This window comes from Thamnophis sirtalis, unplaced genomic scaffold (genome assembly GCF_051295495.1).
Source record: "Thamnophis sirtalis isolate CommonGarterSnake01/CBP01778 unplaced genomic scaffold, rThaSir2_p1.2 scaffold_13, whole genome shotgun sequence".
In the NCBI taxonomy this organism is placed as follows: Eukaryota; Metazoa; Chordata; class Lepidosauria; order Squamata; family Natricidae; genus Thamnophis; species Thamnophis sirtalis.
In genome coordinates, this window is record NW_028261393.1 from 16140885 (window position 1) to 16168230 (window position 27346).

At 48.0% G+C, this 27346-nt stretch overlaps 1 protein-coding gene across 2 annotated transcripts in view; it reads left to right on the top strand.

The window, feature by feature from the left end:
* The window catches only part of CATSPER4 (cation channel sperm associated 4), an 80135-nt gene that overhangs the window by 44585 nt on the left and 8204 nt on the right, over positions 1 to 27346 (top strand). The window contains exons 1-13 of one of the 2 annotated variants that reach the window (XM_087727087.1): positions 2292 to 2451; positions 4259 to 4342; positions 4941 to 5084; positions 6914 to 7015; positions 8745 to 8842; positions 9179 to 9299; positions 12312 to 12445; positions 17757 to 17946; positions 20378 to 20592; positions 22250 to 22412; positions 23430 to 23504; positions 25121 to 25159; positions 26498 to 26530. In XM_087727087.1, coding sequence (XP_087583213.1) covers positions 2320 to 2451; positions 4259 to 4342; positions 4941 to 5084; positions 6914 to 7015; positions 8745 to 8842; positions 9179 to 9299; positions 12312 to 12445; positions 17757 to 17946; positions 20378 to 20592; positions 22250 to 22412; positions 23430 to 23504; positions 25121 to 25159; positions 26498 to 26530 — 1530 coding nt within the window. In that variant the 5' untranslated portion in view covers positions 2292 to 2319. Of the gene's footprint in view, positions 1 to 2291; positions 2452 to 4258; positions 4343 to 4940; positions 5085 to 6913; positions 7016 to 8744; positions 8843 to 9178; positions 9300 to 12311; positions 12446 to 17756; positions 17947 to 20377; positions 20593 to 22249; positions 22413 to 23429; positions 23505 to 25120; positions 25160 to 26497; positions 26531 to 27346 lie in introns of those variants that run through there. The other variant, XM_087727088.1, reaches the window with a different exon arrangement.

Below are 27346 nucleotides of genomic sequence, written 5' to 3' on the forward strand. Positions count from 1 at the left end.
CCTTCCTTCCTAAGTTATTTCCATTTTCTTCCTTATATAATATTTTCTGTTTCAACATAAAGTGCCTTCCTTCCTTCCCTCCCTCCCATCCCTTTCTTTATGTTTTCTTCATGCTTTCTTTTCTTTTTCCTCTGCTCTTTTTAAATCCCCCCCCTTCTTCTCCTCCTCTACATTTAGGTTGGATTAGTTTGTACAATGGTCATCAAACTTCTGAAGTAAAAATAAATAAATCATATTTAAGAAGAAGAAGAAAAAGGAAGACGTTTTTAGTTAAGTCAAACGTTTTAATAAAAGTTTCATCTTTTAAGATTTGTCCAACACATCCAATTGTAACCTTAACAGTAAAGAATATCACCCCAGCTGCTAAAGGTTCAACCAGTCTGAGAACCATTGAAAAGACAACAGTGCAAAATCCAAAAGACACAACTTCCTCACCGCCATTGCTTTGGTACCAAATCTTTGAGGAAGGGGCTCCAGAAAGAAGAAGGAGGAGGAGGAGGAGGAGGAGGAGGAGGAGGAGGAGGAGGAGGAGGAGGAGGAGGAGGGAACCAAAGAGAGGCTTTTACCGAGTCTGCGCCCCACAGCCAGGACTGTCCTTGCGCCCCTCAAGCCGCGTTTCTTCCCCGCAAAGCCCTTCGGGCAACCCGAGAGTTCCTTTTGGCGCCAGAAGGGCTTTGCAGGAAGAAACGCCGCGTTTCTTCCTGCAAAGCCCTTCTGGCGTCAAGCGGAACTCTCGGGTTGCCCGAAGGGCTTTGCGGGGAAGAAACGCGGCTTGAGGGGCGCAAGGACAGTCCTGGCTGTGGGGCGCAGACTCGGTAAAAGCTCTCTTTAGTTCCTTCCTCCTCCCCCTCCTTTCACAGTCTGAGTGACGCTGCCGCCAGGCTGAGAGCTGCCGCTGAAACAAGTTTGGGAAGGTCCTTTGCGGGCGGCCAGTTCTAGCCGCCTGCAAAGGACTCCCCCACGTTTGCTTTGAAAGAAACCTCTGCGCGGGAGTTAGAAACCTCTGCGCGGGGGTTTCTTGCCATGTGCGCGGCCGCGCGGCCGCGCACCTTAGAGGGAACAGTGGGTGTGGCCTGCTTTCCGGGTCCACTGGTGGAACCTCTTTTAACTGGTTCAGTAGATTTGACAAACCGGTTCTACCGAATAGGTGCGAACTGGTAGGAACCCACCTCTGCTATGCAGATTCAATCAAGGAGCTGGTTGAGAAAGCTGGGGTAGCGAGGTTGTGTGCCTATATCCAGAAGGATGTTGAGGGTTGTACAGAGATTAGATTTGCTACTGTTAAGTTGTTTCTGATAAGCTTTTTCTGCTATTTATGGTACCATGCACATATAAAGAATATCTATTGGTACCCAATTGTGGTAAGCAGGGAAATCTTCCCCCACACTTCCAAGTGTGATGCACCATCCTGTGGCTGCAATGCACGTCCTTGAATATCTCTTAATCCCATCCCACAAGGTGTCCCGAAGGTGATTTTCAGTAGGCAACATTATTTTCTTGGTTTTTTTTCTTCTTGAAAACATTTCACTTCTCATCTAAGAAGCTTCTTCAGTTCTTGGATGAGAAATGAAAAGTTTTCAAGGGGAAAAAAAACAAGAGAGTCCAGTTGCCTATTGAAAAGCAACTTTGGGACAACCATGACCTGGATGATTGAGATTAGACATCATCATGGAACTGAGGCAGAACACAGATGTGGGACGAGAAAAACCCCAGCAAATGACAATAAAAGATGAACCAAAAAATTCAGAAAATAGAGGAGAAACCAGAAGGGGCTGAAGGAAGGAATAGCGAAGATTAATCCAAAAATGGTAAAAGCAGATTTGGAGATGGAAGTGATAGTAGTAATTCTTAAAACGGAACACACAGATTATTCTTTAAGAGTTCAAAGAGAATAAAGAGAAAGCTTTTTTTTTAAATGATGAAAAGAATTACCAAAACGTAAATGGGTTGAAATTCAAAAAAAAGGGCAAGAAATATTATTATTACTAGTAGTACTGTGTATAATATATATTGACCCAGGCAATACACTGCTCACCAAGCATTTATGGATGCTTAAAGGAAAAAAACTATAAATGAAATTATATTTTTAAAAAGAGAATAGACATCATCACAGAAGGTGAATTGGGTTGTCAATTTAGGTATGGCTGGTGCATGAGTTGCCTAATGGGGAGACTTTATTCGCCAGGCAGAATCCTGCCTCCCCTCCTCAATCTATGAGAAAAGTGTGCAGGAAATCCTTTCCCCCTCAATTTTTCTCCTCTTGGTACCTGCTGCTTTCTATCTTTCGCCCTGTTGTCACCTGCGTAGAAGGCAGCTCTGATGTCTGTGATGTCACACTTACCAGGTTCTACAGGAGTGGAATGTCCAAGGGACAGGTGGTGGCCTTGGCAAGGAGATGGTGGTGGCCTTGGAAAGGAGAAAAGGATGGAGAACCGTTATAAGCCCTCGCCGGTTAGAGATTGGTTTTTGAATTCTCAATTGGGCTGATGGTGGTGGATGGATTCATCCTCCCCTTCTTTGGAGGATAGCATTGAAACCTCATGAAGGGGTGGATGAGCTGGAGAGTTTGGGAACCCCACTTCTAAATGGTCCATAGTCTGCCATGTCATACTGTTTATTTATTTGTATCCCACCCTTATAGGGACATGGTGGCTCAGTGGCTAAGACGCTGAGCTTGTCCATCAGAAAGGTTGGCAGTTTGGCGGTTTGAATCCCTAGCGCCAAGTAATGGAGTGAGCTCCCATTACTTGTTCCCAGCTTCTGCCAACCTAGCAGTTCGAAAGCACGTAAAAAATTCAAGTAGAAAAATAGGGACCATCTTTGGTGGGAAAGTAACAGCGTTCTGTGTGCCTTTGGCATTTAATCATGCCGGCCACATGACCACGGAGAAGTCTTTGGACAGCGCTGGCTCTTTGGCTTTGAAACAGAGATGAGCACCGCCCCCTAGAGTTGGGATTGACTAGCACAGATGTGCAAGGGGAACCTTTACCTTTACTTTACCAGCCTTATTATTTTTACAAACAACTCAAGGCATTGAACATATCCAAGACACCAGAGGTGGGTTTCTGCTGGTTTGCCCAGGATAGAGCGAACTGGTAATGGCGGCAGGAAGGTCCACCCACCCGCCCGGATGCTTCTGCACACACGCATAAGCGAACCAGTAGTAAAATAAATTGAAACCCACCACTGCAACACACCTTCCTCTTCCTGTTTCCCCCCACAACAATAACAACAACCCTGTGAGGTGGATTGGGCCGAGAGGGAGAGAGAGGGAGAGAGAGGGAGTGGGAGAGAGGGAGGTAGGGGGAGGTAGGGGGAGAGAGAGGGAGGGAGGGGGAGGGAGAGAGAGACAGAGAGAGAGAAAGAGAGAGGGAGGGAGGGTGAGAGAGAGAGGGAGAAAGGGAGAGGGAGGGGAGAGAGGGAGGGAGAGAGAGACAGAGAGGGGGAGAAAGGGAGAGGGAGGGAGAGGGAGAAAGAGAGAGGGAGACAGGGAGACAGGGAGAGAGGGAGAGGGAAGGAGGGGGAGAGAGAGAGGGAGAAAGGGAGGGGGAGAGAGAGAGGGAGGGAGAGAGAGACAGAGAGGGGGGAGAAAGGGAGAGGGAGCGAGGGAGAGAGAGAGAGAGGGAGAGAGAGAGAGAGAGAGAGACCTGGTCCAAAGTCAGCCAGCAGATTTTCATGGCTAACGGGGGAACTAGAACTCACGGCCACCTGATTTCTAGCCTGGCACCAGGGGTATCAACTTGATTACATTGTGGGCAGCATCAGGGTTGTGTTTGACCTGGGGGCCTGGGTATGTATGTGCCCAGGGTGTGTGTGTGTTGCCAGGGTGGGCATGGCCAGCTCGACGTCACCTGTCAAGGCTCTGTTTTAGGCCACAATGGCCTCCTCTGCCCGCAAAAAGGAGCTTCCCTGGGCTCCATTTTCATTGGCAGAGGGCTGCAGGAGAACGTTGTGGCCAAAAACGGAGCCCGGGTGGGCTGAGCAGAGCACGCTCCTCCCAAGCTCAGTTTTTGCTGGCAGAGGGACTGTGGGCCTGTCCTTTGCTGTTTATAGGGCAGCCCTGGGGGGGGGGGGATCTGGGCCCCTGCCCTTTAGTTTGACACCCCTGCATTAGACCAAACTAGTTCACTTTAAGATATTTAGCGACTGATCCCAGGAAATAATGGTTCCAATTTTCCCCTCCCATCACTGCACCCCTAATTTTTAGAATGTGCTGCAGCATGTGAACAGATAATAGCCAAAGTTTTCTTTTCTACAGGGAAATGATCAGTATTATCGGAAGAGTTCCCTTATTGACTATGACTTGCCCCTGATTAACTGCAGAGAAATCACTCGGGCACAGGTATTCCGCTTTCCCCTTATGGCTTTGTCTGAAGGGCTCTTTCCTTCTTTCTTGGTGTGTTTTGGTGATGAAAACGGGATTTGGGAAAGTGATTCACTGTAATGGAACATCTACGTGGGGAAATTGCAGAGGGGGGAAACAGACAAGCGACACTAAGACTAAAGAGGTCCAATTTCTGCAGCCAAGATGAGAGGCTCAGGAGGGGAGCTTTCACTCAGGCAACACAGTGATGGTGAACCTATGACACGCGTGCCAGCTGATTTTCGGGGAGCCACTTTTTCACCCTCCCAAGTCTTCAGGAAAGCATCCAGAGCTTGAGGACTGCAAAAACTCCCCTCCCCCCCCATGCATGGGGGAGCGTGCATGTATGCGTGGGTGGATGGTCACAGATGCACACATGATAGTACGTGCGTGTGCACAATTTGGCACACCTTTAGAAAAAGGTTAGCCATCACTGCAGTACAGCATTCACCCACATATATATATATCTTTTTGGACCTGGCAGGATTTGGAAGCTTATTAATAAGTTTACCCACATTTCCCTTTTCAGAGTATACATATATAAGAATTTCATTCCACCCCTCTTTTTTTTCAACAGGATGACTGGGATGTGGAAGAATTCATCTCAAAAACCTGCATGTCCAGGTTCCTGCATCATTCCTCTTTCAAGATTTTGATAGCATGTGTCATAATTGGCAACGCCATCGTCATTGCTCTCCGAACGGAGCCAACACTTGAAAATGTTGGTATACCATTTCTAGCAGGAGAACTGATTCCTGCTAAAATGTGGGGGTGGGCAAAGACCCCCTGCTTCTCCAGGGACTGTCCTGTGCCTTCCGATGATCTCTGGGCTGCATAAACCTCTCCCTCCCCTAGCCCTATTTTGGGGGCCATGAATGATACAGACTACTCAGCGCTGCTGAGAGTTTGCATTTTTTTGTGAAGACTAAACATAGGTAACCTAAACCGCCTCGAGACTTAACATGCTTATTTTGATTTAAAAAAAAGAAGTTCTCTATAACAAGGATGTCAAACTCGATTTCATTGAGGGCTGCATCAGGGTTGTGTTTAACCTCAGGGGGCTGGGGTGGGCGTGGCCAGCTTGACATCACTCATGTTGGGGCCACCTGTATAGGCCCGAGTGCTCTGCCAGCGAAAATGGGCTCCGAGCTCTGTTTTCACTGGCAGAGGCACCGCGGGCCAGTCCTTCACTGCTTGCAGGATGGTCCCACAGGCCAGATGTAGCATCCTGTGGGCCGGATTTGGCCCCTGGGTCTTGAGTTTGACACCCCTGCTCTATAACTTTCTCAAAGTAATAATGCAGCAAAAAAAAACATGGATCCCATGAGCTGGAAGAAAATCTTATGCACTGCCACCCTTACAGGCTGTTAAGAAATGGGCTCATTATCTGTAAAAATAGTGCCCATTCCTGCAAGAAGGAAATTAAGGGATGGACCTGACTTATTAGTTGACCCCAGCTCCTCCCTGCATTTCCGGCTTCTCCTCTGCCCATCTTTTAATTCATATTATTGTACGCTCTTTGTGTATTTGTACTGTTTCAATGCTTTGCTATTGTTATGTTTACATTTCTTAATCCCCCCCCATTTTACTGTTTTAAGACCCCTAACAGAATGGGATAATTCATCAGGGCCAGCCTGGTGGGGTCAGCATATCACCACCACTAAGTCACCTCTGTCAACTCAACTGCAAGCCAAGTCACTGCAAGACAACTTCACACGGCCAACTGGCTCTGGGGACAACTCGCCACAGGCAGCCCAGAACTCAATATGACAGTGGCGGTGTGTGTGAAAATGGCTAGGCCCTGCCTGCCATTGCCACTCTGTGTTTTGCCCACCCGCCCTCTTACTGCCCACCTGGCTCTCCCTTCGGCTGCCCACAGTGGGTTTTCCCTGTGGTGAGTTGGTCATGTGGAGGGGCTTGGTGGTGGTGAGCTGGCCATGTTGAGTTGTCCTCAGCCCTTGAGATAGGTGGCATAATAATAAATAATAAATTTAAGTAAGGGTAAAGGTTCCCCTCGCACATATATGCTAGTCATTCCCGACTCTAGGGGGCAATCCTCATCTCCGTTTCAAAGCTGAAGAGCCAGCGCTGTCCGAAGATGTCTCCGTGGTCATGTGGCCGGCATGACTAAACGCCGAAGGCGCATGGAACGCTTTCACCTTCCCACCAAAGGTGTTACCTGTTTTTCTACTTGCATTTTTACCTGCTTTCGAACTGCTAAGTTGGCAGAAGCTGGGAAAAGTAATGGGAGCTCACTCCGTTATGCGGCGCTAGGGATTCGAACCGCCGAACTGGTGTCCTTTCTGATCGGCAAACTCAGTGTCTTAGCCTCTGAGCCACCATGTCCTGGCTAATAAATGTAGCAATGAAATAAATAATCAGCCCACTGAGTCTTTCTTGGACTCATTAGTATGCATGCAGAGGTAAGCATTATTATGCAAATGAGGTCAATAAGCATTAAAGGCCAAGTATGAGAACTTTCAGGGGGAAAAAAAAGTTATGAAAATGGAGGCATGCAAATCTCTTTTTGTTTTTCTTTTTCTCGCATAGAATTACTTTGGCTTATTCAATACCATTGACACAATTGTTCTGTCTTTTCTGATCTGTGAGGTCATGCTCAACTGGTACTATGGATTCAATTTGTACTGGAAGGTGAGTGGGCCAAATCTTGTGCCTTAAAGTTTAGTCCAAAGAAACTTCATCCAGGCATTGAAACTTTGTGCAAACAGATATGTACAGGCCAGTGGTGGGATTCATTTTTATTTTTTATTTTTTGTTACCAATTCTGTGGGTATTTTTTTAGGTATTTAGGTATTTTATTAAGATTTATAGGCCGCCCTTTTCCCTGAGGGGACTCAGGGCGGCTCACAATCATTAGGGAGGGGGTGCAATACAAAATAAACAATATGTAAACAAAATAAAGTAATAAAAACACAACTTGCATTCAACATTCAACACTCGGGTGGGGCAAATTAAAGACTTATCCCCAGGCCTGTTGGGAGAGCCAGGTCTTGAGGGCTGCGCGGAAGGCCTGGACGGTGGTGAGGGTGCGTATCTCGACGGGGAGATCGTTCCACAGGGTCGGAGCTGCAACAGAAAAGGCTCTCCTCCGTGTAGTCGCCAGTCGACATTGACTGGCGGATGGGATTCGGAGGAGGCCCAGTCTGTGCGATCTTATCGGTCGGAGGGAGGTAATCGGCAGAAGGCGGTCTCTCAAGTACTCAGATCCACTACCATGAAGGGCTTTAAAGATGGTCAACAGCACCCTGAAGCGCACCCGGAGAGCAACAGGTAGCCAGTGCAGCTCGCGGAGGATGGGTGTTATGTGGGCGAACCGCGGTGCGCCCACTATCACTCGCGCAGCTGAATTCTGAACTAACTGCAGTCGCCGGATGCACTTCAAGGGCAGCCCCATGTAGAGCACATTGCAGTATTCCAGCCTAGAGATCACAAGGGCTCGAGTGACTGTTGTGAGAGCCTCCCGATTCAGGTAGGGTCGTAACTGGCGGACCAGGCGAACCTGGGCAAATGCCCCCCTGGTCACAGCCGACAGATGATGATCGAGAGTCAGCTGTGGATCCAGGAGGACTCCTAAGTTACGAACCCTATCTGAGGGGTATAAAATTTGACCCCCCAGCCTGATAGATGGAACATTAGCCAAATTGTTGGGAGGGAAACACAACAGCCACTCGGTCTTGTCCGGGTTGAGTACAAGGGTGGCCTGGCTTGGCTTGATGGGTCTGGCTTGATGGGCGTGGCTTGATGGGCATGGCAGGGGAAGGATACGGCAAAATCTCCATTTCCACCCCACACAACTAACCTGGAAGATTTTTTTTAGTTGATCAATTTTTTATTGTTTTTCCCCTCTATAACATCTTACAATCATCACATTAAAATTGTTGTGTCATCATACCTGTATATATCAATCTTACATCGCTTCTATATTTATATACATTCATTGAGGGAGCCGAGGTGGCGCAGTGGTTAGAGTGCAGCACTGCAGGCTACTTCAGCTGACTGTAGTTCTGCAGTTCGGCTGTTCAAATCTCACCGGCTCAAGGCATTTAGAAGGAATGGTGGTTGTGCTGTAACCCACATCTGATTGATGTCTGGAGTCTCGGTGCAGAGAAGGAAAATTCTTCATATTTACTAGCCTCCTGGGCATAAGCATGGAATGAATCCACTCACCTGAGATCTTCTTAGAGAGATCTCCTTCTATCTAGATCCCTGATGCTGGATTACTTCTGCCTTCCTTCTAATTTGGATCTGAAATCCCCAAATTCGCCTTACTTGGACTACAGAATTCGGAGAAGCATCATCCTTCCATATACCTAACCTTCACTTCCTTGCCTCTCAAGGTTTTGTTCTCTGCCCTCAACAGGATGGCTGGAATATCATCAATTTTTGTATTGTGACGTACCTATGCCTTGGCTTGTACATTTCTGCATTGGAGAATCAGACTCTTTTTCGAATGGTCAGGTAAGGACCTAAAATAAAAAGGTAAGATGATCCAAGGTGGCGCAGTGGTTAAATGCAGCACTGCAGGCTACTTCAGCTGACTGCAGTTCAGCAGTTCAGCTGTTCAAATCTCACCAGGCTCAAAGTTGACTCAGCCTTCCATCCTTCCGAGGTGGGTAAAATGAGGACCCGGATTGTTGTTGGGGGCAATATGCTGACTCTGTAAACCGCTTAGAGAGGGCTGAAAGCCCTATGAAGCGGTATATAAGTCTAACTGCTAACTAACTAACTAACATTTCTGGGTGCTGTCAGCTCTAGATAAGGGTACCTGCACACAGTTCCCATTTTTCCTTCCAGAGTCATGAGGCTGATTCAAGTGTGTAGCTTGGTTAGTGGCTTGGCCAGGATGATACAGGTGATCCTGAAGTCCATTCCTGACATGGCAAATATCATGATCCTACTTTTTGCCATCATGCTGGTAAGACGCCTTCATCAGATCTCCTCTCCTCGCCCTACGTTAAATTCTTTTGTCTGGAAATGAACTGACAATGACATGAAATTGTTGGAAGAAATGTCCTTCTGGGTTCAGTTCCAAGTGGGGGAAAAGACACTGGAAACATGACGCCGAGCTGGCCACGCCCACCCCGGCCCTCTGAGGTCAAACACAATCCTGATGCAGCCCTCAATGAAATTGAGTTTGAAATAAGAAATCTTATTCCTCTCCTATCACTCCTTCCCTATGACCACCTAATTAACATCTCTCCGGCGGACAGGACCACGTGGCTTGAGGTCCTGGGGGAAAAGGGGATCCCACGCTTCCAGAGGTTGGGTGAAGAAGAAAAGAGAGACCAAGATGCTGAAAGTCCCTGTTTTATGCCCTCTCTGGCCTTTGATCTTGAGCTTGTATTCTGATTGGTTGTCAAACTCCCATGGGGCCATGCAGGGGCAACTCTGTAGGCTGTGAGTCCACGTTTGGTTGAGCATTACTTCTTCCCAGGTGCCCTGTGGTGAGATGGGTAGAGGGCTAATACTATCATGCCTTAATCCCATCACCCTGGAGCTGAAGGGGGAGAACTTTGTTATGTAGAGTAGACTGTCCCAGGCTTTTTAATGGCACATTGACAAAGGTGGGGACTATTAAGCATGAGTCTGCTTCTTGCCTAAAAACATGTTTCTCCATTTCTGAAACCAAGGAAATATAATATTCTGCCTTTTCAATATTTCCCAGGATAATTCATTTTTCTAGGAGAGGGCTGGGTTTTATCTTCCTACAGAAGGACTAGAGGTGACATGATAGCAGTGTTCCAAGATCTCAGGGGTTGCCGCAAAGAAGAGGGAGTCAAACTATTTTGCAAGGCACCTGAGGGCAGGACAAGAAACAATGGCTGGACACTAATCAAGGAGAGAAGCAACTTAGAACTAAGGAAAAATTTCTTGACAGTTAGAACAATCAATCAGTGGAACAAGTTTTTAAGAAGAGATTGGACACAATTTGTCTGAAATGGTATAGGGTTTCCTGCCTGAGCAGGAGTTGGACTAGAAGACCTCAAAGTTCCCTTCCAACTCTGTTATTATTCTGAACTGAGATTTTATTTTTGCCATCATGCTGGTTCAGCCTGGTGGGTTTGTTTATTTATTTCCCCATGTTTTTTATTTTATTTAAATGATCAAAAAAAGATAGTTTTTGATTCTCCGTGATGCAACATTTGACTTCTATGTGTCAAACTTGGAGTGGTCTCCAGAATTCTGAGGGCCTGAACCTAGCTTTAGGTCAATGATGATTTGACCATCTCAGGTAGACTGAGATCAAAGTATATCATATGCAATGCAAGAGATCAGATAGATGGATGTAGATCAGTGGTCCCCAAACATGGTAACTTTAAGACTTGTGGACCTCAACTCCCAGAAATTCTGAAAGTTGAAGTCCACAAGTCTTAAAGTTGCCAAGTTTGAAGACCTCATATATTGATGGAGAATTGCATAAAATCCCAAGAGATTATTCTTCCCCAATTTTATGTTTTCTAGCATACTTTCCCCTCCTTCCCGACTTGTCAGCTAGCAATGATAGCTGGGACTTTTCAAGACCGAAGTCCAATGTGTTTGAAAAGGACTATTTGGAAGAAAACCAGAATCAACTGGAAAATTTATTTATTTATTGAAATCATTTATATGGCGGCCCTTTTCCCAACTGTGACTCTCCATAGCATACCAAAGATTAAAAGCTAATAATTGTAGATAACAGGCTATAGCAGAAGTGTCAAACTCGATTTCATTGAGAGCCGCACCAAGGTTGTATTTGACTTCAGGGAGCCGGGGTGGGCGTGTCCACGGTGAGTATGGCCAGGGTGGGTGTGGCCAGCTTGACGTCACTCGTGTCTGGGGTGCCTGTGGTGCCCAAGTTCCGTTTCTGGCTGCAACGTTCTCCTGCCAGAGAAAACGGAGCTTACAAGAGCTGCGCCTGGCCCCTCTGTTTTTGCTGGCAGAGCAGTGGTGGGTTGTAGGCGGTACGCCCCGGTACAGGCATACCAGAGCCTGCCCGGAGCACTGTATACCGTTCCAGTATGGTGCTCCGGAGCGCCCACTCACCTGCCTGAGTTCCTTACCGGACTTTTAAGTCTTCAGTGCTTCCATGCATGCGCACGGTGCGTACAGCACCTGTACGCAAAGTCCACCGGTTGGAACGGGATCTGGAACCCACCACTGTGGCAGAGGCAACCTGAGCCGTCCTTCATTGTTTGCAGGATGGCTCCATGGGCCAGATCTAAGCACCACATGTGGCGGTTGCAGCCTGCGGGCCTTGAGTTTGACACCCCTGGTCTGTAGAGTCGAGGGGCAGCGTTAAATGAGTCATCAGCCTAGAGTCATTACAGTCTCACAAACGATCTTAAGTCCAATGCTACTTGAGTTCTGTTGACCCTTATCTGGTGCCCATTTAGTATTCAACTTTAGTTGACTAGGTTCTTCTGTATACGTTGCTTGACCCACAAATCTTTTGAACTACTTAATGTAGTTAAGTGAACAACTCAATATATGGTCCTGATTCTTTACACCTGACGAGAGGTATCAGAGAAAGAGAAAAACCTTCAACTTTGCCATTAGCAAGTGAGACTCATAGTGTGGAAAATAGCCTGAGGAATCATCTGGCTATTTCAGATAGTCTGTGTTTCTCAACCTTGGCAACTTGAAGATGTCTGGACTTCAAGTCCCAGAATTCCCCAGCCAGACATCTTCAAGTTGCCAAGGTTGAGAAACACTGGTCTACAGCAAGGGTCTGCAACCCCACTACCGGGCCACGGCCTATCCACCAGTTGAGTTGCACGTGAGTGCTGGCCTGCTGCTCCTGCGGCTCGTTTCCCTTCTCCGCCCCTCCCCTGCAAAGGTTGAGGAACGTTGATCTGCAATGTTCCCTTGGGATCTTCACATTCAAGGGGGAAGCTGCGTCCCAGAAAACGGGTATTTTTGCACCATTCTCACTGTGTCTTTTTTGCAGGTCTTCTCTGTGTTTGGAGTGACTCTCTTTGGCGCCCTTGTTCCAAAGCATTTTGGGAACCTGGGAACGGCTCTTTATTCTCTTTTCATCTGCGTCACCCAGGATGGATGGATTAGTATTTATAATGACTTTGAGTGAGTAAAACCTTTTTCTACATCTCCCTCCCCCTCCTTCCTTCCTTCCTTTCTTTCTTTCTTTCATTATTTTCGTCCTTTCTTTTCCTCCCTCCCTCCCTTCTTCTTTCTTTCTCTTTCCTTTCATTATTTTCTCCCTTCCTTTATTTTCCTTCCTCCATTTCTTCCTCTTTCTTTCTTTCTTTCTTTCTTTCTTTCTTTCTTTCCTTTCCTTTCCTTTCCTTTCCTTTCCTTTCCTTTCATTATTTTCTCTTCCTTTCTTTTCCTCCCTCTTTCCCCCATCCTTTCTTTCTTTCTTTCTTTCTTTCTTTCTTTCTTTCTTTCTTTTCCTTCCCTTCATTTCTTTCCTTCCTCTCCTCCTTTTTCTTTCTTTCTGTTTCTTTCTTTCTTTTCATTATTTTCTCCCTTCCTTTATTTTCCTTCCTCCATTCCTTCTTTCTTTCTTTCTTTCCTTTCATTATTTTCATCCTTTCTTTTCCTTTCTTTTCCTTCCTCCCTTCCTCTTTTTCTTTCTTTCTTTCTGCAGCCCTCGGATTTTTATATGTATGAACGAACTACACCCGTTCAATCAGTGTCACCTCTCTCTGCCCCAGTGTCACTACTGCAGCCACTCAGACTCTGCCTTTTACTACACGTTTGGCAGTCCGGACTTAACATCTTTGGCAGGCCCCTAAATCATCTAGACTCCTGGGACTTTTCAATCCTACCAGAGGGAGGGAGGCACCATCCTCCCCCCTCTATATATCTTCAGTGGATTGGAACTGGGCCTTTAACCATCTTGCCAATTAATTGCCATAGGAAGGGAGAGGAGTGGAGTACCTCTCCCCCCCCTAGGGGAGGGTGGAGGACGCCTTGGACTATCACAAGCTTAGCACGGACTTGCCAACTTGCGCAACTTTTAATTTTTAATTTTTAAACTGGTATGTTGAGTGCATGGGATTGTCTGGGATGGTGTGAATGATCTCACTTTTATTATTATTATCGTTGTAATCTGTGTTTTTTAATTACTCGTGAGGACTGCTTGTGTGAGAGCTTGGGTATGATTGACTCGGAGGACCTGCCGGGGTTCGCGGGGATCACCGGGGTGGTCGGGGGGACTATGGCCACGGGAGAGGGTCGGAGCATTGCGGTCATAACAGGGAGGGGCAGATATGGCGGGGACTTTAGGGCAAGCCATTACCGGGGAAGGAGGGTTCGCTACATTGCAGAGATCCCTCCTTCCGGCCCTATGAGTCCCACTCCAAGACCAGATGGCGCGAGTAGTCAGGACCCTGGTCTCAGGCTGCTGTTGCTAAATGCCAGGTCTGTTGTTCACAAAGCTCCCCTCGTCCGGGACTTAATTGTTGACGAGAGGGCAGACCTGGCATGTATTACTGAAACCTGGCTGGGCACAGAAGGAGGAGTCCCCCTTGTAGAGATGTGCCCAGAGGGATTTCAGGTGCTTCATCAGCCGAGAGCCCAGGGAAGGGGTGGCGGTGTGGCTATTATTATCCGGGAGTCTCTGTTACCTGCTCCGGAGCTTGCTGGGTGTGAGTCCCTGCTGATAAAGTTGGACCTCAAGGGTCAAGTGGGTTTGCTGCTAACGTACCTGCCTCCCAACTGTGTTGCAGCATCCCTCCCCTCGCTCCTCGAGTCAGTAGCCGAGCTGGCAGTTGAGCTCCCCAGGCTTATAGTTCTGGGGGACTTTAACCTGCCATCGCTCGGTGAACGCTCTGACGGGGCGCAGGAGTTCATGGCTTCCATGACAGCCATGGGCTTGACCCAGGTAATTCGGGGCCCAACTCATACAGCGGGTCACATGCTCGACCTCGTATTCCTCTCGGAGCAGTGGATGCGTGATCTTGGTCTGAGGGGTAATGAGATCATACCCCTGTTGTGGTCAGACCACTGCCTACTGAGGCTTGACTTCCGGAGGCCAAACCCCCACCGTAGGGAGGAGGAACCGACCAGGTGGTTCCGCCCCAGGCGACTTATGGACCCTTTGAGGTTCCAGACGGAGCTTGGGGTAATTCCCGACACTCTCGCCCACAGTTCGGCGGAGACTCTGGTTGCCGCCTGGCATTCGGCGGCGTCGGAGTCTCTTGACCGGATTGCGCCACTACGGCCCCTCCGGGTCAGCGGATCCCGGAGACCTCCTTGGTTCACTGAGGAGCTCCGGGAGAAGAAGCGCCGGAGGAGACGCCTAGAGCACCTGTGGAGGTCCGATAAGTCCGAGGAGAACCGAGCACTTTTGACTACCTGCACCAAGGATTACATCCGGGCACTAAGAGTTGCCAAAAGAACGCATATCTCCGCCTTGGTAGCGTCCGCCGAGTCACGCCCAGCCGCCCTGTTTAGGATCACCCGCTCCCTCCTCAATAGGAGGGATGCGGGAGACCCCTTGCAGGGTAGGGCTGAGGACTATGCCCAGTTCTTGGCGGACAAAGTTGCTCGGTTTCGTTCGGACTTGGACTCCACCGCCGTAGATCCAGCCGAGACACAGGGGGATTACTTGGTAAACCATCTCTGGGTTGAGTTCCAGGATGTTGCCTCTGGGGATGTGGACAAGGCCATTCGAGCTGTAAGCGCCTCCACCTGCATTTTGGACCCGTGTCCCTCCTGGCTGGTTGCCAACAGCAGGGAGGTGACACATGGCTGGATCCAGGCGGTCGTGACCGCCTCCCTTCGGGAGGGGCACTTCCCCGCCGCACTTAAGACGGCGGTGGTGAGACCCCTCCTGAAGAAACCATCCTTGGATCCAGCCATTTTAAACAACTAAAGTCCTGTCTCCAACCTCCCCTTTATTGGGAAGGTTGTCAAGAAGGTGGTGGCCTTCCAGCTTCAACGGGCCTTGGAGGAAGCTAGCTACCTTGACCCCTTCCAGTCCGGCTTCAGACCCGGTTACAGCACTGAAACCGCTTTGGTCGCATTGACCGATGATCTCTGGAGGGCCAGAGATGGAGGCCATGCGTCCATCCTGGTTCTCCTTGACCTCTCAGCGGCTTTCGATACCATCGACCATGGTATCCTTCTGCGACGACTGCGGGAGGTGGGGGTGGGAGGCACTGTTTTGCAGTGGTTCTCCTCCTACCTCTCGGACAGGTTGCAGTCGGTGTTGGTCGGGGGGCAGAGATCGTCCCTGAGGCCCCTAACATATGGGGTGCCGCAGGGTTCGGTCTTATCCCCCCTACTATTTAACATTTACATGAAACCGCTGGGCGAGATCATCCGGAGGCACGGGATAAAATACCATCAATATGCGGACGATACACAACTGTATCTGTCCGCCCCGTGCCAACTCAATGAAGCGGTGGACGTGATGAACCAGGGCCTTGAGGCCGTTAAGAACTGGATGAGCGCTAACAAACTGGTACTCAACCCGGACAAGACCGAGTGGCTGTTGTGTTTCCCTCCCAACAATTTGGCCGACATTCCAACACTCAGGCTGGGGGGTCAAATTTTATACCCCTCAGACAGGGTCCGTAATCTGGGAGTCCTCCTGGATCCACAGCTGACTTTTGACCATCAGTTGTCGGCTGTGACCAGGGGGGCGTTTGTCCAGGTTCGCCTGGTCCGCCAGTTACGGCCCTACCTGAACCGGGAGGCTCTCACAACAGTCACTCGAGCCCTTGTGATCTCTAGGCTGGAATACTGCAATGGGCTCTACATGGGGTTGCCCTTGAAGTGCATCCGGCGACTGCAGTTAGTCCAGAATGCAGCCGCGCGAGTGATAGTGGGTGCACCGCGGTTCGCCCACATTACACCCATCCTCCGCGAGCTGCACTGGCTACCTGTCGATCTCCGGGTGCGCTTCAGGGTATTGATGACCACCTTTAAAGCACTCCATGGTAGTGGATCTGGGTACTTGAGAGACCGCCTTCTGCCGATTACCTCCCTTCGACCGATTAGATCGCACAGATTGGGCCTCCTCCGGATCCCATCTGCCAGTCAATGTCGACTGGCGACTACACGGAGGAGAGCCTTTTCTGTTGCAGCTCCGACCCTGTGGAACGATCTCCCCGTTGAGATTCGTACCCTCACCACCATCCAGACCTTCCACACGGCCCTTAAGACCTGGCTCTCCCAGCAGGCCTGGGGATAAGTTCTTAAATTACCCGCCCGAGTGTTGACTGTTGAATGCAAGTTGGTGTTTTATTGTTTATCTTGTTTACTCACTGTTTGTCTTTTATTATTGCACCCCCTTCCCGTGATTGTAAGCCGCCCTGAGTCCCCTCAGGGAGAAGGGCGGCCTATAAATCTTAATAAATGTCTAAATGTCTAAATGTCTAAATGTCTAAATGTCTAAATGTCTAAATGTCTAAATGTCTTTCTTTCTTTCTTTCTTTCTTTCTTTCTTTCTTTCTTTCTTTCTTTCTTTCTTTCTTTCTTTCTTTCGTGTTTTGGAGACCAAGCCAATCTCTTCTCTGTGACAGTCCCTCAAGTTCTGGAAGACTGTTATTATATCACCCCTAGTCCTCCTCCTTGTCTTTGTTAGACAAGAGATATCTAGTTCCCTCAATCATTCATCAATGTATTTAGCCTCCAGACCTCTTATCATCTTTGTTGCTCTTCTCTACGCTCCTTCTAGGCTCCCAACTATTTTTGTTTGTTTGTTTGTGTCATAGTGACCAGAATTGGAAAAAGAAAATAATTTAAAGATTAAATTTAAGAAGTATTGGAATAACCCAGTCAATGTATTTAGTCTTTGGGGGAGTATAAGACACAGCAAGGTTTTGAAGAGGCCAATTTAAAAAAAAAGTTTTTGCACTCTGCAAACCTACCAAAAATGGCCCGGTTTTTTGCAAATCGGGCCTGTTTTTTTTTTTTAAAGGGCATGAATAGTCTTTAGGAGGCTTATAGGGTGCTCCTGCCCCCCCATGAGCAAAACAATTGCCCGTTTTGGGTCAAAAAAAGAGCATGCATAGCCTTTTGGAGGCTTATAGAATGCACCTGAGAGCTGGGGGGGGGGGGGAAATTGAGCAAAAAACTGCCCGTTTTTTTTGTTCATTTCTGCCCTCTCCAGCCCCCAGGACTCTGAAAGCCTCCTAAAAGCTATGCACAAAAAATGCTATATTCGGTGTATAAGACACACCCAGATTTTCAGCCTCTTTTTTGTGGGGAGAAAGGGTGCGTCTTATACTCCAAAAATATGGCAATTACTCTCTCCCATCCTGCCTTATCTCTTGGTCACCTCCCTGTCCATAAAGATAAGGGTGGTCCTGAACTCCAGGGCACGGGGGGGGGGGGTGAACAAGCGTAACTCAAAGCCATAGTCCCTTGAGAAATTTCCAAACGGCCCCTTTAATGACTGCCTGTCTTCTTTCCTTTGCAGAAAGGAAGGCTTGGCCTTGGAGATAGGTGGGGCCCTCTACTTCTTTATCTTCATCACCTTTGGGGCCTTCATCTTTGCAAATCTGCTGGTGGCTGTGGTGACAACCAACTTGGAACAGTCAATGCATGCTTATCAAGAGAAACAGCAGCTGAAAACTTTCTCTACCCTCGGAACCTTCGCTGCCTTTGAAGTGAGTGTGTAAGGTCAAGGTTTGGGGGAACCAAGTGGGAGAAGGCACTGCGTGTCAGGTCCCTGGCAGTGGTGGGATTCAATTTTTTTTTACTACCGGTTCTGTGAGTGTGGCTTGGTCGGCGTGGCATGGCTTGTTGGGCGTGGCAGGGGAAGGATACTGCAAAATCCCCATTCCATCCCCACTCCAGGGGGAGGATACTGTAAAATCCCCATTCCCTTCCCACTTCAGGAGAAGGATACTGTAAAATCCCCATTCCCTCCCCACTCCAGGGGGAGGATACTGTAAAATCCCCATTCCCTTCCCACTTCAGGAGAAGGATACTGTAAAATCCCCATTCCCTCCCCACTCCAGGGGGAGGATACTGTAAAATCCCCATTCCCTTCCCACTTCAGGAGAAGGATACTGTAAAATCCCCATTCCCTCCCCACTCCAGGGGAAGGATACTGCAAAATCTCCATTCCCTCCCCACTCCAGGGGAAGGATACTGTAAAATCTCCATTCCCTCCCCACTCCAGGGGAAGGATACTGTAAAATCCCCATTCCCTCCCCACTCCAGGGGGAGGATACTGTAAAATCCCCATTCCCTCCCCACTCCAGGGGGAGGATACTGTAAAATCCCCATTCCCTCCCCCTCCAAGGGGAGGGTACTGTAAAATCCCCATTCCCTCCCCACTCCAGGGGAAGGATACTGTAAAATCCCCATTCCCTCCCCCTCCAAGGGGAGGGTACTGTAAAATCCCCATTCCCTCCCGACTCCAGGGGAAGGATACTGTAAAATCCCCATTCCCTCCCCACTCCAGGGGGAGGATACTGTAAAATCCCCATTCCCTTCCCACTTCAGGAGAAGGATACTGTAAAATCCCCATTCCCTCCCCACTCCAGGGGGAGGATACTGTAAAATCCCCATTCCCTTCCCACTTCAGGAGAAGGATACTGTAAAATCTCCATTCCCTCCCCACTCCAGGGGGAGGATACTGTAAAATCCCCATTCCCTTCCCACTTCAGGAGAAGGATACTGTAAAATCCCCATTCCCTCCCCACTCCAGGGGGAGGATACTGTAAAATCCCCATTCCCTCCCCACTCCAGGGGGAGGATACTGTAAAATCCCCATTCCCTCCCCACTTCAGGAGAAGGATACTGTAAAATCCCCATTCCCTCCCCACTCCAGGGGGAGGATACTGTAAAATCCCCATTCTCTTCCCACTCCAGGGGGAGGATACTGTAAAATCCCCATTCCCTCCCCACTCCAGGGGAAGGATACTGTAAAATCCCCATTCCTTCCCCCTCCAAGGGGAGGATACTGTAAAATCCCCATTCCCTCCCCACTCCAGGGGGAGGGTACTGTAAAATCCCCATTCCCTCCCCACTCCAGGGGGAGGATACTGTAAAATCCCCATTCCCTCCCCACTCCAGGGGGAGGATACTGTAAAATCCCCATTCCCTCCCCACTCCAAGGGGAGGATACTGTAAAATCCCCATTCCCTCCCCACTCCAGGGGAAGGATACTGTAAAATCCCCATTCCCTCCCCACTCCAGGGGGAGGATACTGTAAAATCCCCATTCCCTCCCTACTCCAGGGGAAGGATACTGTAAAATCCCCATTCCCTCCCTACTCCAGGGGAAGGATACTGTAAAATCCCCATTCCCTCCCCACTCCAGGGGGAGGATACTGTAAAATCCCCATTCCCTCCCCACTCCAGGGCAAGGATACTGTAAAATCCGCATTCCCTCCCCACTCCAGGGGGAGGATACTGTAAAATCCCCATTCCCTCCCTACTCCAGGGGAAGGATACTGTAAAATCCCCATTCCCTCCCTACTCCAGGGGAAGGATACTGTAAAATCCCCATTCCCTCCCCACTCCAGGGCAAGGATACTGTAAAATCTCCATTCCCTCCCCACTCCAGAGGAAGGATCCTGTAAAATCCCCATTTCCTCCTGATCAGCTGGGACTCGGGAGGCAGAGAATAGATGGGGGTGGGGCAAAGTCAGAGGCGGTATTCACTGGTTCTCCAAACTACTCAAAATTTCCTCTATTGGTTCTCCAGAACTGGTGAGAACCTGCTGAATACCACCTCTGGAGCAGGAGTGTCAAACTTGATTTCTTCGAGGTCCTGGTCAGCATTGTAGTTCTCCTCCGTGGGCCGGCCAGGTGGAGGTGAGATGGGACGGACACCTCCTGCAACACCCTGCCAACCAAATTGGGGCCCCACACCCCGTTTTGGCCAGCAGGGGGCTGCAGGAGGCCATCCAGGCTGGAAACGTGGGCTGGTCCTTTGCTATTAACAGGCCAGCCCTGTGGGCCAGATTTAAGCAACCTGTGGGCCAGATCCGGCCTGGGGGCCTTGAGTTTGATACCCCTGGCATACAGGGTTTATGATATTTGAGTGAGTTGAGAGGACTGGCTAATCATATGGATTTTTGAGCAGGATGGCGGCGATGATGACTACACCACATCCGCTTCAGAAGCGGTGCATGTAAAAGAAGTACTTCAGTCAACCCCCATGGTCCATCACCAGGAGTTGCTCAGCCTTGGCAATTTGGGCAATTTGACTGAGGCGACTTGTGAAGATCTCTGCCTGGTCCTGGAAGCGATCCACGAGAACCTAAAGGAATATCAGATAATCAGGGATGAACTGGACCAGTAAGTCCTTACCATTCCTCTGCTTTTTTCACCTTAGAATGGGGGCTATTCTAATGTAGCTAGCTCAGTTACCACAATTTGATTGCTACATTGAGATCTGGGTGAAACTGGACATACCATGACCTGTGAATGCTGTAATTATGTTTAGTTAATCACAGCATGGAGTTTAGTTTATATATTAACCCAGATTTTAGGTTTAATTTTATATAACATTTTTACCATTAGCTCTCATTAGCCGCCTGGGCAGAAAGTGATATGAATTGGAAAAAAAAACAGTAATAGTAACTTCCAAATATATAATTGTACTGGGCATGCAATGTCCTTTTCGATCTAAAATTAATTCCTTCCTTCCTTCCTTCCTTCTTCCCTAACACCTCTCTCCTTTCTTTTTTCCTTCTTCCCTAACACTTCTCCTTCCTTCCTTCCTTCCTTCCTTCCTTCCTTCCTTCCTTCCTTCCTTCCTTTATTCTTCCCTAACACCTCTCTCTCCTTCCTTCCTTCCTTCCTTCCTTCCTTCCTTCCTTCCTTCCTTCTTTCCTTTCTTCTTCACTTAACAATTCCTCCATTGGGTCTGCAAGTCAACTGGCAAAGCCATATCTGAAAGGAAAGGAAGGTTGGGGCTAACCTCACAATGGGCGGGGGGGGGGGATGCAAGAGTTCTAGAGGGCAGGAGCAACAGCAGAGAATGCCCTCTTCCTGAACCCCACCAGCTAGAATAATCAGGCTAATAGGATCCACCGTGTGCCTCCTCTGCCGGCATGAGTGGGAATGGATCCCCTCTTATCTAGGGGGTGGAGGAAGGCGGGGAACGGAACGTTCAACAAGCATCTGAGCTTGCTTCAAGGAGAACAGGACCATGGCCAGCTCCCTATGCGTATATTCAGGCCAGGTCTCTGCAGAGCAAGCTTGCTGTCTTCTTTTTGCCGTGAACTCCGGTTAACTGAGTTAAGAGTCCTGCTGGTTAAGATTTATTTCTATGGACCAAGTTCTATCTCTTTCGTAGACATCTTCACATTATAAGGAGGGCACGCTCTGTCACAACCACGGTTGATTCCAACTGACATGAGAGTTGTTACTTGTAAGGGAAATGGAACGGAGAGAAGTTAATTAGGTGGTCATAGGGAAGGAGTGATAGGAGAGGAATAAGATTTCTTATTTCAAACTCAATTTCATTGAGGGCTGCATCAGGATTGTGTTTGACCTCGGAGGGCTGGGGTGGGCGTGGCCAGCTCGACGTCACTTGTATCGAGGGCACCTGTGGGGTCCTGAGTGCTCTGCCAGAAAGAAAAAAACGGGTTCCCGAGCTCCGATTTTGGGTGCAACAGCCTCCTGCAACCTTTTGCCAGTGAAAACAGAGCTTGGGAGGGCTACTCTTCCAAGCTCCGTTTTAGGTTGTGACAATTTCCTGCAACCTTCCCGAACTCCATTTTCGCTGGCACTGCGGGCCAGTCCTTCATGGACCAGATCTAAGCACCCCACGGGCTAGATCTGACCCCGTGGGCCTTGCGTTTGACGCCACCAGTCTACACTCTAGACCTGTGCAAGTCTATTTTAAAATGTCGAAGCACCGCTCAGCATTCCATGTTACTTGGTGCCAATGCCATTCGTGAAACTCCTCCCCAGGTTTATTTGATTTTTGGACTTTTGGTCTCCACAGCATAGTCCAGGAGGTGAGGTCCCTCAAATTCAATCTCGATCACGAGCAGGAGATTGTTCTAAGACACATCCGTGGGGCAAACATGTCCGAAACGATGATCGCCAACAATACCATTTATGCCAAGACGGGTGATGTTCTCTCTACGCTGATGAACCTGGAGAAGGTATGGTTTCAACCCTGGGTCTTGAATGACAATGTTGGGGGCAACTACAGTAGTAGCCCTCGACTTACAACTACGACTGAGCCCAAAAGTTCTGTTGTTAAGTGAGACATTTGCTAAGTGAGTTTTGCCCCATTGTATGACCGTTCTTGCCACGGTTGTCAATTGAATCACTGCCGTTGTTAAGTTAGCAACCTGGTTGTTAAATGGATCTGGTTTCCCCATTGACTTCGCTTGTCAGAAGGTCACAAAAGGGAATCACACAACCCCAGGACACTGCAACCGTCATAAATATGAGACAGTTGCCAAGCATCTGAATTTTGATCACATGACCATGGGGATACTGCAAAGGTTGCAACTGTGAAAAACTGTCATGCCACTTTTTTCAATGCCATGGTAACTTTGAACAGTCACTAAATGAACTGTTGTAAGTCGAGGACTATCTGTACAAATATATATTGTTTCTAGGAGCTCAATATGTTGTGTGAACACAACCGCTGGGGCTTCAGAATAAAATGCAGTTACCGTGTTTTCCTGAAAATAAGACAGGGTCTTATTTTCTTTTGAACCCTGAAATAAGCGCTTAGCCTTATTTTTGGGCAGGTCTTATTATTTTTGAGGTGCAGGAGGCAGCGAGCATGGTTACCTCGTGGTTGCTGCACTATTGCAATATTTTTTGGGGGGGGCTTATTATTTTTGAGGTGCAGGAGGTGGTGAGTATGGTCACCTCATGGCTGCTGCACTATTGCAATATTTTTGGGGAGGTCTTATTATTTTTGAGGTGCAGGAGGTGGTGAGCGTGGTCACCTCAGGGCTGCTGCACTATTACAATATTTTCGGGCAGGTCTTATTTTCGGGGGGTGGGTTTATTTTAGTGCATGCGCTCAAAAGCCCGATTGGGCTTATTATCCGGGGAGGTCTTATTTTCAGGGAAACAGGGTATATTTTTCATGTATGCATCACTTGTGTCATCCTGCATTCCTTGCTCGTTCTTTTTTCTTGCGTGTCTTTCTTGGATAGTCGCATTTAATTGACGGAGAGTACCAAAAAGGAGAGGTAAAATCAGCAGCCATGAGAGCCTTACGACAGTCCGCAGTAAGTAGAAGAGTGGGTTTTGGTCCCCTGGGGTCAGATCACATTGACACAGGCTGTGTTTCAATGGGGTGGTGGCAAGAGGTGGTGGTAACACCTATCCTCCGCAAGCTGCGCTGGCTACCTGTCGATCTCCGGATACGCTTCAAGGTGCTACTTGCCACCTATAAAGCCCTTCATGGTAGTGGATCTGGGTACTTGAGAGACCACCTACTGCCGATCACCTCCATACGACCCATTAGATCTCATTGTTTAGGCCTCCTCCGAGTTCCATCCGCTGGCCAATGCCGACTGGCCACCACGCGGAGGAGAGCCTTCTCGGTGGTAGCCCCGACCCAATGGAACGATCTCCCCGTGGAGCTTCGTACCCTCACCACCCTCCAGTCCTTCCGCACAGCCCTTAGAATCTGGCTATCCCGTCAGGCCTGGGGCTAAAGATTGTTACCCGCCCGAATGGTATGAATGTTGCGTTTTTAATCATGTACTGTCTTATATGTAAAAGTCTGTCCCCCCTTCCCTTTTGATTGTGAGCCGCCCTGAGTCCCCCCAGGGAAAAGGGCGGCATATAAATAATCTATCTATCTATCTATCTATCTATCTATCTATCTATCTATCTATCTATCTATCTATCTATCTAATTCTATAATGACTCCATCTCTGTGTTTATGTTGCTAAAGCAGTGATGAAATTCCTTTTGATACCTGGTGGCTACACCTTTTTTTTTTTTTGTGAGCAAGACTGTCACGGGCATGGGGAGACATGATAGCAGTGTTCCAATATTTGAGGCGCTGCCACAGAGAGGAGGGGGTCAAGCAGCTTTCCAAAGCACCCAAAGATCAGACAAGGAATAATGAATGGGAATTTATCAAGGAGAAATTCAACCTAGAAATAAGGAGACATTTTCTGACAGTGAGAGCAATCAACCAATGGAACAGCTTGGGAAGTTGTGGGAGCGTCATCACTGGAGGCTATCAAGAAAAGATTGGACTGCCATTTGTCAGAAATGGTGTAGGGTCTCCTGATTGGGTGGGAGGTTGGACTGGATGACCTATAAGGTACTTTCCAACTCGGTTAATCTGTTACTCTTCTGGGGAACAACTCATATCACTTGTATCATCATATCACTTCATTCATTTCATTCGTTCATTCATTCATTCAAAATTCTATACCTGCCCAACTCAATCAAGTGACTCTGGGCAGCTCATGAGACACAAGATAACATTTGGGCTTCTACAGGATGCCTGTGGCAAGGACCACGATGGGTGAGGAAGTAATTTGAAGTGAATAACACACTTGTAGGATTTTTCGAAGGGGAGGGAGAATATTCCCTCCCTCTTTTTAAACTATATTGAATGCACCATTGTGTTGGCATTACAGACATTGTATTTTCTGTATGAAATTGGTGAGAAAAATGAATGACTGTAGTCGGAAGGAGCTTTTGTGGGTCGTAAAAGGAGATGGGATTCTGAGACACTGTACATGCCTAGTGAGCATAAGGTCTCATCCAGGTCCTGGTCATGAAACAGTACATGGAGAGCATTAGAACTCAAATGGGAAAGGATGATACATTCACATTAAAGTCCTGACATCTTGTGTTCTCTGGTTTTCATGCCCTGCAGCTGGACGAATCTGACTCAGCAGGCCGCCGACAAACTTTGGTAAGAATATCGGACTGACTTTGGGGCTATTTCTGCCTTTCTCCTATTGGTCAACAAAAAGCCGAATGAAACATGGTGACACAGTGGATTAGAAATTGTCCATTTTTCTATAGCCAAAGTAGATAATGGATAAATGTTGGGTGCGAAAGACCAGGCCAGAATAAAGGTTCAATGAACCCGATTTATTGCTAAAGGCCTATGCTCAAGAATCTTCTCAATTGATTTCCGGTTGACATTGCGGCACCTTTCAGACATAGGAGAATGGAGCTCCGACTCCTGTGCTGAATTCTTCCTGTTTGTGGGCTCTAAGAGGAACCAAAGCCACCCTGAAGGGTGTGTGTGTGAAGCAAAGAGGGGCACCCTGTGAGGTGGAGGAGAGTTGCACTTCTCCTGCCTGGCCTCTGGTTCACTTTCCCTCTTAGCCATGGCAAGAAGAAAAGGCAGCTAAAGATGGCTGCCACAAAGCTGGGACAACCAATGACCATCTAAGACCGCTGCTGAAGTGAAGCAGGTGAACAGTGGCTGGATCTGGGGGAGAGGATTCTCTTTAAATTTAACCCCAAGGGACAATTTAGAACTATTTGCTCAGAACTATCAGTAAAAGCGGTGTCCAAGCATTCTGAGAAACTACCAGACTGGAAGTGAAGGACATGGGAGAGAAAAATAATAAAGTTTGAAAGATACAGAAAATTGGACTCTTAAATTGGGAAGAAGTGGTACTGTAATAATTATAATTAACTTTATCAGTCTTGCTTGTATTAGAATGTATGATACCCAGGTACCACACTGTTCACGCATTGATTTGATGCCTCTGTAAAAAGTAAAAATAAAATAAAAAAGAAGAATCTTCTCAACTAAAAGTCAGCATCTGGTTCGAATTAGGTAAGGGGGTGGTTGGACTTACTTTGCTTGTGGCTACGTAGGGATTCTAGGCTAAGCCCTCTTTTCCATCCCTCCCTCAGATTTTGCCATTCCTTCTCCAAAAATAAATGAATGGATTTTTGGTTCGTTGCTGCTATTTCTTACTGAATTTTAGATTTTTGTTAAGCCACTTGGAATCACAAAATACAAATGTGAGACATGCACTTTTTAAAATGAAAGGGTGGGTGGGTGGGTGGAAGGAAGGGAGGAAGGAAGGAAGGAGGGAGGGAGGGAAGGAAGGAAGGAAGGAAGGAAGGAAGGAAGATTTTAGAACTGTGCATGTAAACCTAGGAAAAAGGTGAAATAGGAAATAGTACCTAAGCCCTGGATTCAGCCAGCCCTTCCAGAAAAGTCTCATTTGTACCATTCTTCTTTGCCACTGGTCAACCTCATTTTCACTCTTTCTCCCTTCTCTAGCCAGCAAAATTTGAGAAGCAACCAAAGAGCTCGGTAAGAGTTTCATGGGGTGGTTCTTCCTTCAGTCATGGCGGGAGAGATGTACCTTGCTTAGATTCAGAGGAAATATAGTTTCTCAAAATAGATGCTCCACACATGTTCACGATGACACAGGGATTTTTCAACTTGTTGGGTTTCATTGACCTGTTCTTGGCCTTTGGAGGGGCTCTAAGGGCCCTACTTGGGATTTTTGGGTGAGAGGGGATTTTTCCTCTACCTCTTCCTTTAGATTTATAGTCTGTCTTTCTCCAAGAAGCTCAGGGTGGCTTACAAAGTCCTCTCCTCTCCCACAACAACCTATGAAATAGGTTGGATTGAAAGAGGAACTCTCTAAAGACCAGAATTTCTATTGCTAAGCAACATGGTCATTAAGTGAGTTATGTCTTATTTTATGACCTACCTGTCATGTTCCAAGTAACACCCCCCAACCAAAGAAGACTCCAAGGCTTGAGGTTCCTCAAGGTTCCATTTCAGTAGGGATTTCATAGTGGCACATCTGGGAAAACCCGAATCTGAAAGCTTCCAGGTTTTCTCCACACAAAGAAAAATCAAAGTCCCTTCCCCTCCACCATCGTGTCCATCACATGATCCAATCGATCCACCATCCCAACTGGAGACAACCCCGCCAGTTATGCCTATCCTGAACGTCCTTGACTCCCAGAGAAGAGAATGTTGTCATGGCTAAATCTCTCCACCGGCTCCTCGCAAATCCTCCTCCCATTTTCCCAGAACACTAAACTGTGGCAGCCCTGAAGCTCCAAAGAAAAAAGATCTCTCCCCAGGACGGAGACTCCCTTTGGCGCAATTGTT